General features: G+C 44.3%; 1 protein-coding gene across 2 annotated transcripts in view; it reads left to right on the top strand.

The window, feature by feature from the left end:
* The first annotated feature begins 678 nt into the window (after nt 1–678).
* Nucleotides 679–13,251, top strand: part of ZCCHC24 (zinc finger CCHC-type containing 24) — a 114,191-nt gene continuing 101,618 nt past the window's right edge. Inside the window, exon 1 of one of the 2 annotated variants that reach the window (XM_054071022.1) lies at nt 679–1,047. In XM_054071022.1, the coding sequence (XP_053926997.1) occupies nt 808–1,047 (240 nt within the window). In that variant the 5' untranslated portion in view covers nt 679–807. The remainder of the gene's footprint in view (nt 1,048–13,251) is intronic. The other variant, XM_009565192.2, reaches the window with a different exon arrangement.

The following is a 13,251-nucleotide window of genomic DNA, read 5'->3' as shown; positions in this document are numbered from 1 at the left end:
TGCACACACTCAAATGCAAACAAACGTGCAGGCAGATGTACACAAACGTACACAGATGTGTGTGTGCACTCAGATGTACAAAGAGATGTGCACACAGATGTACACAAACACACACTGATGTACATAAGCACAGATGTGTGCGCACACAGATGTACACAAACATACGCAGATGTGTGCACTCATATGTACACAGATGTTCACACACAGATGTGCACAAATGTGCAGATGTGCACAAGCACACGTGTGCACACACATGCAGATGTACACAAACACGCACGGATGTACACAAACACATGCACGTGTGCGCACTCAGATGCGCACGAACGTACGCAGCTATGTGCACACCCAGAGGTACACAAACGCACCCAGATGTGCACTAACAGATGTGCGCACACGCAGATACATCTTAACACGCTCAGACGTGCGCACCCACTCAGACGTCCCCAAGCGCAGACGTGTGCACACACCCACGCGCACAGACATGTGCCCCCTCAGACGTACACAAACCCCCGCAGGGCCGCGCACACGCCCCCCCGCACGCACTGCCCCCCGGGGCGGAGCGCCCCTCGTTCCCCGCTGCGGGGCGGTGCCCGCCGCCGCTCCCTCCCCCGCTCCGTCCCTCCCTCCGTCCGTCCCTCCCCGCCCGGGAATAAAGCCGCTATCGGGGCGGCGGGAGCGCGGCGAGCGGTCGGGGCGGGCGCGGCGATGCGCGCGGGGCGCGGGGCGCTGGGCGGGCGGCGGCGGCCGTAGGGGCAGCGGGACGGGACGGGGGAGCGGCGGGGGCGGCCGGCGGAGCCCCGCGGAAAGATGAGCTTGTTGTCAGCCATCGACACCAGCGCCGCGAACGTGTACCAGCCCGCCCAGCTCCTCAACTGGGTCTATCTCTCGCTGCAAGACACGCACCAGCCCAGCGCCTTCGACGCCTTCCGACCCGAGCCCTCCCCGTCCCAGCACCCCGAGCTCGGCTACACCAAGAGCACCCCGGAGCTGGGCTCCTCGCTCAGCTCCAGCTATCTCAACAGCTTCTTCCAGCTCCAGCGCAGCGAGGTGAGTCACGGAACCCTGGGACCCTAGAATCGACCCTGGAGTCGACCACAGAATCCCCCAATCAACCCTAGAATTCCAGAATCAACTGCAGAACCAACCCTATACTCCCGGAATCAACTCCAGAATCAGCCCTGCAATCCTAGAACCCATAGAATGATTAGGGTTGGAACGAACCTTAAATCCCATCCAGTTCCAACCCCCCTGCCATGGGCAGAGACACCTCCCACTGGATCAGGTTGCTCAAAACTTCATTCCTCCCACTGGTTACTACACAGGCTGGGTCAAGTTTTGCTCCTTTTCCTGGCTAGCTGGCACTATTAATCCTCTAGTCTTCTCCTTTTCGTCCTTTCCTCCAGTTGCAGAGTTTGTTCCACCACTCATCAGTTCCTACTTTCCAACAGTACTCCCTGCTGCACGTTTCCACTATCTTGTGGTATAAAGGAATGAAGTTTATTCTCTAGAGTACAGCTTGGTAAAAGTTATTCTCAAAAAAAAAAATCTTGATCCATAACGCGTGCCTGCTGCGCAGCACCCCCAGTCCCCAACCGCCATGATGTCTCGGCAGCCTCCTCTCCCTTCTCCGAGCCCGCCGACTCCTTCCCTGTCCCCTTCTCCCCCCAGTCCTGCCGGAGCGGCATTGGCGAAGCTCCTGTGTCCTGTCCCTTGTGTCCCGTCCCCCCCCAAATGTTGACAGTCTGGTCAATGGTTACACGATTGCGGGGGGGGACAAAACACCAAGAACGCTCCAACCGCAACCACATGCCAAAATTCCGCTTTTCCGCCTTTAAAAGTATTTAAAGAGGTCAACCTAAATAATATATATAGCTTAAGAGAGATCAGATGCCGGCTTTGTTTACAAGGAAGAGGCACAAACAGGAATATGACAAAAACAGAGGGGAAGAACGTTTCACACACATTTCATAACACAAGAGCGAGGCTAAATGAAACCAAAGGGAAGGAAGCTAAAAACTGAGGGTATGAAAAGACAATTCACTCTGGAACTCCCTGTCACAGGAAGTTGTTGAGGTCAAGCACTTCTGCACTGGAGGGTCTTGACGTGCAGGGAGGTGTGGCAAGGTGGAACCCGGCACACCTCGGTCTATCTAGAAGGGACCCGGAGCGGCATTACTCCCTACCATGGGGCTGTTGCCACTGGCATTCAATGGTGGCTTCATTTAAAAAGGGTGAGGTGGGCCACGAATCTGATCCACTCTAGCGGTTCCTGCAGGGTGACGTTTCAGAGTCCTCCTAGCACCATTGAAGTTAAAGCATAGGTTTGAATACTATTTTCTGTCAGAATCATAGAATGGTTTGGATTGGAAGGGACCTCAGAGCCCATCCACTTGCAAACCCCTGCCATGGGCAGGGACACCTCCCACTGGATCAGGCTGCTCAAAGCCCCATCCAGCCTGGCCCTGAATACCTCCAGGGATGGGGCAGCCACCACTTCGCTGGGCAACCTGTGCCAGTGCCTCCCCACCCTCACAGGAAAACATTTCTTCCTAATATCTTAATCTCCCCCTCTTTCAGCTTAAAACTTTTCCCCCTCGTGTTGTCCCTGCACTCCCTGATCAAGAGCCCCTCCCCAGCTTTCCTGGAGCCCCTTTCCGTACTGGAAACTGCTCTAAGGTCTCCTGGAGGATTCACTTCTCTAAGCTGACATGGTTCTGTTATGTCACCAAAGGTATGGGGTTGTTAGTTAAAAACAAATGAAATTCCCTAATGATTGTGGTGCTGTAACTGTTAAGAGACTGAGTTATATACACACGTTTGTTTTTCCTTAATTAGAAATTCTTTCTTCCTTAAAAGTTTCACAGTGATTTTGTGCAAAGACCAACAGGCAGTGAAGTTAAACTTCCAGCCACCTACCTGTTAATTATATATTTTGGCCCTTTCTGCTCGATTTAAGAGATTCGTGGTGCCCAGACAAGACTCCGGTGGTCTGGCCTGTGTGGACTCTTCCCAAACTGAGACTCTGTTTAGGTCTATGTTTGTTCAGGTTGGGATACATTCTGCTCACAGCAGGTCCTTTTCCTTCTTGGGAGAAAAAAGAGGAAACAAGTAAATGCAGGCTGCATCTAGGAAGCCTCTGAAAGTCTTGGAGAAACAGTTTTGCTTAAAGTTCTCCCAAAGTTCATTTTCTGCTTCTAGTATACTGTTTGCAAGTAGAGGTTAATCCTTTTGTCAAACTCTCTCCCTTTCCACTCGGCTCACATTTCTTCCCAGTTTTTTCCCCTCAAAGTGTTTTCTCCTTTCTTCTGGAAAATAGTTTTCCCAGTGTGCCAGGCTGTCCCCAGGCGCCTGCTCCAGCCCCAGCTCTGAGCTGTCAGCCCCTCTGCAGCCTGCCCCTGCCTGCGCTGCTTTCGGATCCCAGCAGCTGCCTTAGCTGCCTTCCCGCATGGATGCCTGTCACCTATGAGCTGCGTGGATGCAACTTTATTCTGCTCTTTTTAACTTCGTTACAGTTTCCTGAAGCACGTGAACGACAATTGATAACACCAGTGCGGTAGAAAGTCTAGAGCCTTAGCAGTTCAGCAAATAAGGAGCAATTTATTTCTATACAGATACTTAAATATTTTTAAAAGATGAAGTACATTAGTTTATTTCATCTCATTTTCCAGCCTGTGACAGCAATGGCACCAACTCTATGGCTAATAAAGATGCTCCAGTGTTTACCTGAAGTACATATTAATAGAGTAACCTGTAAAGAAGGAAAGGGATACAGTCCTCTCGTGGCATGGGAATTGCCCTGCTTTCTATACCCCAAAGAAAGTATGCAACCCCTTAGTTCCCCAGGCTAGTGCAGCTTGCTAGTACAGTGGCTTTCATTCAAAGGTGTAGAAGGCGTTAGAGATACTGTTGCTCAAAAAAAGTTCTGTCAGTATGTTAGAGGCTTCATTCTTTCCAGAAACTGGAAACTAGACTGGTTTTTTGGCAGGAATCACCCAAGAGTTTCCTACAATGTCATGCTCTTAATTCCTGAGATTCTAACATCTGTTTATTTGCAGACGCCTTTGGGCATGCACTGAGTATTGCAACTGTGCAAAATTATTTTGGGGAACATTAGTACTGTATGCTGGTTTTGCATCAAATGTGCTTATGCTATCTTCGGAACAACACATAGATTACCACAGTTAACCTGTTGACTGTTTTCTACACAGTGGTTGCTTTGGTTGGCGTTTTTTTTTAGCTCCCAGTTTTGTCCTGGGTTGGCTTAGCCTGGAGCCGAGCTGTGACTATGATTGACAGGTAGCTGTACACAATATTTGGAAAGTGACCTAATGAGGGGCCAAAATAGCAACGGACTGAGACACGATAGGATCATAGTGTGTAAAATAGTCACGCGTCCTGTATCTTTCTTTGCAATTGCAAGTTTCTGGAGGAGAACGCTTGGAATAAGAGACAGCACTTGTGAAAAGTCGCTATTATACAGCGTTTGCGAGTCTGCATGGCAGTGCCTGTGTATGTGACTTGCATGCTGACCAAAGGAACTGGACAGAAAAAGATGAAAGTGCCAGCACCCACAGAGTAGTCTTGCACTTCACCAAGATTTTTGTCCTGCAGACTTTTTCCACTACAATGGACGCCTTCTAAATAAACATGATGAACACAGCTGTTTGGTGCATAAAAGCCCATTGTACCAGGAATAAAAAAGCAATAATAAAGGTTTAAACAGTAAAGTGACAATGAGTATTTTGTTCCATATGCAAGTCTCATTTTGCCAAACAGACCTGCTTTAAATACAACTTTACTGCAGCGTTTGTTGTCCCAGATATGAAATGAAAGCATGTTAGAACATTAAGATGCATTAAATTGGCTATTGAACTGAGCTCCACCCTCATTATAATGCCATCCATCACAGCCAAATATTTGAGGTTTTGTTTGTGGGGCTGGTTACATGGGATTTAATGTGTTTGAGACACAGCCAGGTAGCTGTGGCTTTGTGTCATTGAGTGCTGTAATTGTGAAACATGGAATAAGGGTATAAGAGGCTCATGGTATTTTTCTATACTCACAGTAGGCGCCCTACCTGATCAGTGCTGACTTTGGTCAAGAAGAGACAGCAACCAGTAACTGGAAATTACTGAATTATAATAATCGAATTTGTTTCTTTGAACCAAGAGAGCTAATTCCAGCACCAGCCAATATTTACAAGAGAAGGAGCCTGCGTCCCTATGAGTTCTTTGCCCACGTGCAATACTCTGCATGTCTTTCAAGAGGGGAATTCCTTCTAGAAACCTGTATGGCAGCCATTTTCCATATCCAAAGCAGATCTTATTTAAGCACAAATAACTGCATATAATAGATTAGAAAATAATCACTGTTCTCAAAAAGTAGATCATGTTTCTGTACTGTGGCATGTAACACTCAACCCCCATAGAACCGAAGCAAGTCTGCAGCACTATGATAGAGACTGCTCATCAGGCAGTTTCCCAAAGAAATAAAATCAATGACAGTGACATACATATATTATATTAACAACATCAAAAAAAATTCTATGAAACGCTGGCAGGAACAGAAAAATTTATGGAAGGAAGTTGGCACTTCTGCATAAAATACGTTTTCTATCAAACTCGTTTTCCATCTGTTCTTCATAGAATTAGAAGAATAGAAACTAGCCTGATGCTTGACGAAAGATCTGTTATTTATGAGCGTATGAGTTGGTTTGTAGGACGATAAGACTGAAAAAAAAGTCTCACAATTCTTGTAGTATCCAAAGAACAGAGATTGCCATACAAGATTAGGCATTTGACCCACTAAATTAAGTGTCCTTTCTCCGAGAATAGCCATGAATAGAAGATTTTAAAAGAGGGAACAGAAGACCTTGTAAGAGGCTGCTCACAACCAGTTCTGTCCAAAGCCAAACACAGCAGAGATGTAGATGGGCAGAAATTGCTGTATACTCCAAAACATTCCTAATTCTGTGTAATGCTGGTTTTTTTTGTGTAATGATATTAGTTATTTTAACACAGAACATATTTCTGATCCATAGAGCTCTTAGTGTGCTCAGCACTGCAGTCAGGAATTCTTGCACTTGCAGACTAAACAACCCCAATTTTATCTCCTTTTCTTTAAGTGTGGTTATTGACGGTCACAGTGGCACACCATAAAGGTTTGCCTGTGGCACACAAAGACATCCTTTAATAATACTGTTTATTGTTTGACTGATTTCCTCATCTGCATTTTTCTCACTGTTCTTCCTGTAAGCACTAACATGTCACTGCCTAACACACCACTAACATGTCCTTCTACAAATTGTATTGTGAAGGCAGTAGCTCAGCAATTCCCGAGTTGGAGGAACTTGCACTCCCTGCCTCAGGATGGTTGTACGTTGTAGATATTTTGCGGCTACTTAAAGTGCCAGTCAAATCCTTTCAAAATGCTTTTCAAGAAGTTAAATGTCAATTCTCTCATTGGTCCTCATAAGAGATTCCAAGGGGCTGAATCTCTGTTAGTCAGGAGAGAATATGCAGTTGGGGATCTTGGCAGTGTCAGCCTCCTGTGTCCTCCCACACAGCCAGCTCCAGAGCCCTTTGGGTGATATCACCTCAGCACACCAAGTGCAGCTTTCACAGCCCACTCTCTCTTCTGGACTCAAAGCCTCAGATCCTATTACAGGTATTTGAGTTAGCAGCTATTCCATTTCAACTTCCAGTTGGATGTGTACTTTAAAATGCAATAATTCAGTTTAAGTCTAGCAGCATTCTTTTTTTGCTCCCTGTTCTTAGTTCTGCAGCTGTAGCCTCCTGCTTTGCTACTTCTGTCTTTGGAAGACACACACTTTTGCCAGGGAGGGAAAAAAAACATATAGATGAATGTATGAAGTTGAATCTGAAAATAAGATCTATATTTTGTATAAAAAGCGGAAAACTCAGCTTTTCATACCGGTTACACTCTTCTACTTGTGTCCCCTCAGTATGGCTTTAGATTTCTCTACTCTAGAGGATACTTCTTTAACTGTACTATACTCCATGTGGTAGATACCCTTCTTGTTCTTCACTCTGAGGCTGAATACCTAACAGCAATTTGATTGCCGAAGGGAACGCATGAGAGCCAAATCTGGTTCGCTTGAGCAAGAACGCTAAATACAGCTATGTTGCATTCGCTCAGGCTCCCTTACCCGAGTAAGAACAGCAAGAAGCTCCCAGAATCGAAGATGTGTTGAAGTTACTCCAACAGCCAGAGCCTCTTTTGTTACTTCCTTGCCCTCCCCACACCTGAAGCAAATGCTGCTGTAGCTCTGCAGTGCACCTGCTCTACCTCTAGCTTTAACTAGTTCAAATGCAATTTACAGCTGGGCTTTAGTTCATAGCAACAAAATTATCCACCATGGTCTTCTGCAGCTACTTAGTATCACATCAAAGCCTGAATCATGTCTGAAAATCTGGCAACAGCTCAAATATTAATTGGTGAACCTAAGTCAAGTCTTCCAGAAGGGAGATATAGGCTTTCTGCTTTACTGTTCGTTTCTTTTTGGTAGGTAAAAAAAACCCCTAGCAATAGAAGATAGACCAATTTGTATGTATCCTTCCTGATTAGCTGAAAATTATGGCCAACTCTTTTATTTCACTTGGAACTTTCTGTTTATGCAAACTCCTTGCTGAGAGGAGCACTGGCATTCATTTTCTCCCTCTCAAATACATCCATGTCTTGAAAAACTTGCCAGGCAACACATAGAGGGAAAAAAAACCCCACACCACCCCATAATTGGAGGCAAAAGCAAGTAGAATCCTTGTTACAATCCTGTTTTACACACAGCTTTCAGTTACAGTTATTTTACGCGTTTACAGTGTCTTCCATCCCAAGGCACCCAAACAAAGGGGTGATGTAACTGTGTGTTGGGTAATGATTTTTCATCCCTTCCTCTTTTGCTCTGCAGACAGAGACTCAGTTATTCAGGACAGAAAAGGCAGATACTTCTCCAATGAACTGCACGAATGATCAGACAATCAAGTCTGACTTGAACCAATACATTCATTTGTGAAGTGTATGGAATGAATGGATAACCAAAAGGTGTCCAAAACTGCTTTTCTCCAAAAGCTGGTCTCCCTTTCCTCCTCCCCCCTCCCCCCCCAAACTTTTGTTGTTGTTTGTTTGGGGGGTTTTGTAAAGTTGTACCAGATAGATGGCAAACAGCTTCTATCAACAGTCCTGCCACTTTAATAAGAAACAATTAGAAATAAAGATTGCATTAATGACGCTCACTAGGTAGGGATTAATGCAAAGAAAGAAATTCTAGTTCAGAGCTTAAGTGGTCCAAAAAAGGACTCATGACACTTGATTTAAGCAACATTTAAATCTGAGACCAGAGGATCTTGTCCATGCTGCTTTGAGAAGTGAAAAACAATGACACTGTGCAGCTGCAGAAGGGCGCAGGCACAGGTATTACCTAGCTAAATCATACAGTACTGATAGAAAAGTGCATAGGAAAAAAGAAGCAAATGTGTTCTCTTCTCTAAACCAGGTGCATATATATAAATGCTGCCTAGAAAGTGGTACTGGGTATCACCTGAAAGCTTCGAATGCTTTTGTTAAACATTTAACATTTGTACCTCTCCTCAGTTTCTTTTTCCCAGAAAGATTGCCAGCAGCCTGATGCCCATTTTGCCACTCCCCTGAATTGCCTTTCTTCCTCTTTTAGAAAGCCACAAGGAAATGATTAAATTAAATGGGAAGATTGTAAGTCTCTGCTTCACGGCAGTTTATTCAGGTTCTGTCTAGGTTCCAGAAAAGTTATAATGGATCAAAGGAATCAGTTAAGTTTTACAAAGCTATTCAGACCTCACAGTAATGTTGACAGAAATCAGACAGTATTTCGTAAGTGTCACAATTTAGATCACTTCTTTTTTTCCTGCAGGTTGGTTTTTATTCTCAGAAACGTAACTGTTATCTACTAAAAGTAGAATCTAAAAATTACACAGATTCACTTGAGGAAAGCAGAATAAATGCAGGGTTAGGAGGCCTGGGCTTTGCCCGTGTCCCTCACTGCCCACCCAGGCTGGCACAGCTCTTGGGAGTTTTAGTGATTTTTAAGTTTTAACATATTACAAACCTAGCCTGTTACTTTCTGTCATGTGTAATCAAATACTAAACAAATCAAGTACTTTGACAAAAAGGAAATTTAAGGAGCCTCTTGTAGGCCCTTTTCCTTGGCTCTTTCAACTGCTGCTGACAGGAGAGCTGCTACTTGGTCTTCCAGATCTGTGTCTTAGGAAATACATTTTGCTTTTCTACATATTTAGTTTGAAGATGGGCAAATGCCCTCATGGCTCAGGACTCTTAATCCAGAGCATAAATACATTTCTGCTGTATTAAACAACCACCCACACCTACTCCCTGCACATGGCAGGATTTGGTGTCTCTCTTGAATGAACACAAGTGCAATACCCTAGAAGGATGGCAGAAATCTTGGTAACCGGTATTTACATCCCATTCAGCTAAGTGCCAACCAAGCAATCATTTCAAAAGGATCGTCTTGCTCCCATAGGTTTCTCTCACCAACCTAGGGGTTCCAGGTTTCTAAAGCTGGTTGCAATTGTAGCAGGGGAGTCTGAACTTGTAGTTCTTCACACTAAGCCAGCCTGCTAGGCAACTATTTGTGTGTAATAATAAAGACCATGGATACCTGTGGCTGAATGGAAAGCAAAGGAACTATTGTACAGTCACTGCATCCCGAATATGGGGGATTAGCAAGAGCTATTTAGTAAGAGGATCTGAGGATCACTGGTCCTTGAAATGCAGAGGTGTTCTTATAACCATCTTTCTCCAACATAAATTGCAACTGAAATTAATAGAGTAATAGATTAATTCCTCTAAGAGATCCAGCCTGGAAAAAAAATCCTTAAGTCTACTTGGAAACTGGATTACTTGTTATTTTATAATTTATCTGAAGCAAATTGTGAAGTTTCAGGTTTGTTTGCCCAGATCACACTCAAAGCTAATGCTGTATCACAGCTGGTTAAAAGGGTGTTTTAAATGTAGATAAAACTATCTAAAAGCTGGAGTCAGAACATGAAATTCCAGCCTGTCATTTAGTACATGGAAATAATTTATTTTCCTCACCATAGTCAATTTAATAAAAGTTTTTGTCTTCCCATGAGTGCAGGAACTGAGGCCCTGAGCACACTGTGAGGGGCCCATTCTGGGCAGATGATGTATTGTTTCTACCTCTGACAGTGACCTTAGCTTTGCCTCTTCTAAACTTTGGCAGCCATCGCAGGGGTTTCTGTGCCAAGAAGGCATTACTGAATGTAAATGATATAAACAACACTGTCTCAGACTTAAAGTTCCATTTAACCCAAAATGGGCATTTCTTAGCAGAACCTTTCATCGTGCAAGAGCTGCACAGGAGGTAAATGCTTTCCTAAGTGAGTCTCGAACAGGCGCATATCTATTTCCGGGTGTTATTTTTCTTATGTTTGGAGTGTCAAAAGACCCACCAAATGAGAGGAAACCTGACTCTTGTTTTTCAAACTGCAGGTCAGATTGAGACAAGATTTCCTGCAGGAAACAGAGATGTTAACAGAAAGTGCAGCGTTCAAAACACGTCCATCCGTTTCTCCCCTCACTTTATGCCACACAAGCTTCATAATCTCCTCCTTGTCCGGGAACCTCATCTTGGCAAAATAGGCTTCTTTTTTGTCAACATGAGGAGGCAGTGGGATGGAGGGATGTGGCAGGGGCCCTCCCCACAGCCCTCTCTCGGAAAGGTCAGGGAGGTTGGCAGTCTGCAGCCTGGCGGAGACTCGGCTGCAGGCAATGGAGGGACAGGCTGAGGAATGAAAGCTCCTGTGGGGATGTGTTAAAGTAATTTACAACATGAATGGTCTCCCTTGTCCCTAATATAAGGGTTGTGTTTTAGAACTTCTCTTTAACATAAGTGGGCAGTTGTTCAGCATTCAGTGGGTGAAAAGAATCCCTGCAAAGCTCGGTGCAAGATTTAGAAAGTTCCTCCAAGACTGCACACCTCTGACCAGAGGAAATCTCTATCCTCTCCTTTCCCACCTTTCCACACCTGCCATTAAAATCTTTCTATGAGGCCCCTGTATATTGTGTAAAACAAGTGCTTCCCGATAATGTCCACAGTAAACCTTCCCCCAAGGCTGAATTATCAGCAATCCTTATGACAGTGAGTGAGGAACTTCTTAACTTTCAGTGTTTTGCTACTTTTCTACCTCTGTATCCTAGGATGAATCATACAGTGGTTTAGGCTGGAAGGGACCTTAAAGATCATCCAGTTCCAGCCCCCTTGCCATGGGCAGAGAAACCTCTTACTGGATCACATTGCCCAAAGCTCCATCCAACCTGGCCTTGAGGACCTCCAAGGATGGGGCAGCCGTGACTTCTCTGGGAAACCTGTGCCAATGCCTCCCCACCCTCGCAGGAACACATTTCTTCCTGGTATCTAATCTACTTCTCAGTTCCCTCAAATCCTGTCTCTGCCCTCCCTGATAAAAAGCCTTTCCCAGCTTTCCTGTAGACCCCTTTCAGTACTGGAAGGCTGCTATAAGGTCTCCCTGGAGCCTTCTCTTCTCCAGACTTAACAATCCCAACTCTCTCAGCCCATCCTCATAGGGGAGGTGCTCCAGCCCTTGGATCATCTTTCTTGTAGAGAGAGGAGCAGCATTTTTTAAAACCTAAAGATCTGTGAAACTCATTGAAAGCTTTGCATCCAAATGTTAAAGATCAGCAGATTTAAAGTGAGGAGAGATGGTGGCATATGTTGCTCTTCGACCTTGCTGTGAACTGAAGGTTCACCAGTCATACACAGAGGACCATGTCGCACCCACTTGCTGTTCTGCAAAGCCTCAGCATTGATGAGCAATTATGACCTGAGAAATTGCAGCCGGACAAGTGGTCCGGTCTGGAATAACTAGATCTATACGCTGGACAAGTCATGCTGCTTTCAAAGTTGTCTCCTTAAGTTGCTGTTTCTGCAAAAGGAAGGTCATGTGACATCTATATGAAGATACTTAGAAGCAGGCCCTAGCGTTAGCAATTCAATATGAGGGTGTATTTATCTAAGAATCCCTACAGAAGAAGTATTAATTAAGCTGTATGTGGCTATTCTAACTGGCCAGGAATGTATTAAGGTTCACTTGGCTGAGCTACATTTACCTGTGTTTTTAGATAAGGAACCTGAGTAATTCATATTTTACTAAATTCAGCCCAAAGACCAGTCTTATTGTCAGCTAACTTAAACACTGACTTCAGAAAGTCTTTTTGTCTTTTCTCCAGGCAAATATTTTCTTCACTGAGTGATGAGCTTCGCTTGCAGTCGTCCTATGACAAAATGTTACTGAGTAAGCTGTTTTCTGTAGAAGTATCTATAATTTATCAGAGGAGCTAAAGCAGACATAAGCCATACAGGAGCAGGTTTTGAAGTTTTCCAGTTCTGCCTTGGTAATTAAATTTCTGTATTTCTTCTGGCTCAAATTAATACAGCTAAATTTATAGCAGTACTTTCATTTAATCTCTCTATTTTCAGAAGGCTTTGGGGTTGGACATAAACATAGATTCTGCATTAGACATTTTCTTTGAGGACAAAACCAGGGAACTGTTTTGACCACTTATAAAGAGCTGAAGCACAGAAAGATGTCAGAATTGACACACGTGATTGTCTTCAGGTGTAACTGTTATGCTTTCACACACATCTCCGCCCCACAGATAAATCCCATCTTGGAAGCCTTGGGGCACTAGCAAGAAGACCAATATAGGTCCTTAGGTTTTGTCTATTAGCACACACAAGCCACCAAATTACTGTTTGAATAGCTTCAGGCTTCCCCCTCCTCTGACATGAAAATAGCAACTGAGAAAGAGCAATGACTTATCTATCCTACTGTTTCACTCATGACACAGCATAGGGATCAGTTCTTATCTTCATGGAAATCCAAGCTGATAAACAATCTCAGCACCTTTTGACATTTCAGGGCTAATAATTAGCCTGGCTAGTCTGGTTACCATCATACCTGCTTCACAGACTGGAGAATGTTTATGATTTACAGTATATGAAAAACCTTTTTTTTTCTGCACTTATGACAGGGCAACCCAGCTCCTTTTTCCAATGAACTTCAAACAACCATGGCGCCTGCTGACTTAAAATGAACTCTGAAAGCTAAGACTGCTTTATTTCTGTTTGCTTTATGAGTTTGGCAGCATACTAAAGCCAAAATAAGTAATCAAAAACTCTTTGCTCATCACTTT

Source organism: Cuculus canorus, chromosome 7 (assembly GCF_017976375.1).
Source record: "Cuculus canorus isolate bCucCan1 chromosome 7, bCucCan1.pri, whole genome shotgun sequence".
In the NCBI taxonomy this organism is placed as follows: domain Eukaryota; kingdom Metazoa; phylum Chordata; class Aves; order Cuculiformes; family Cuculidae; genus Cuculus; species Cuculus canorus.
The sequence above is the reverse complement of the archived record's forward strand: the minus strand, read 5'-3'. Positions and strand labels throughout refer to the sequence as shown.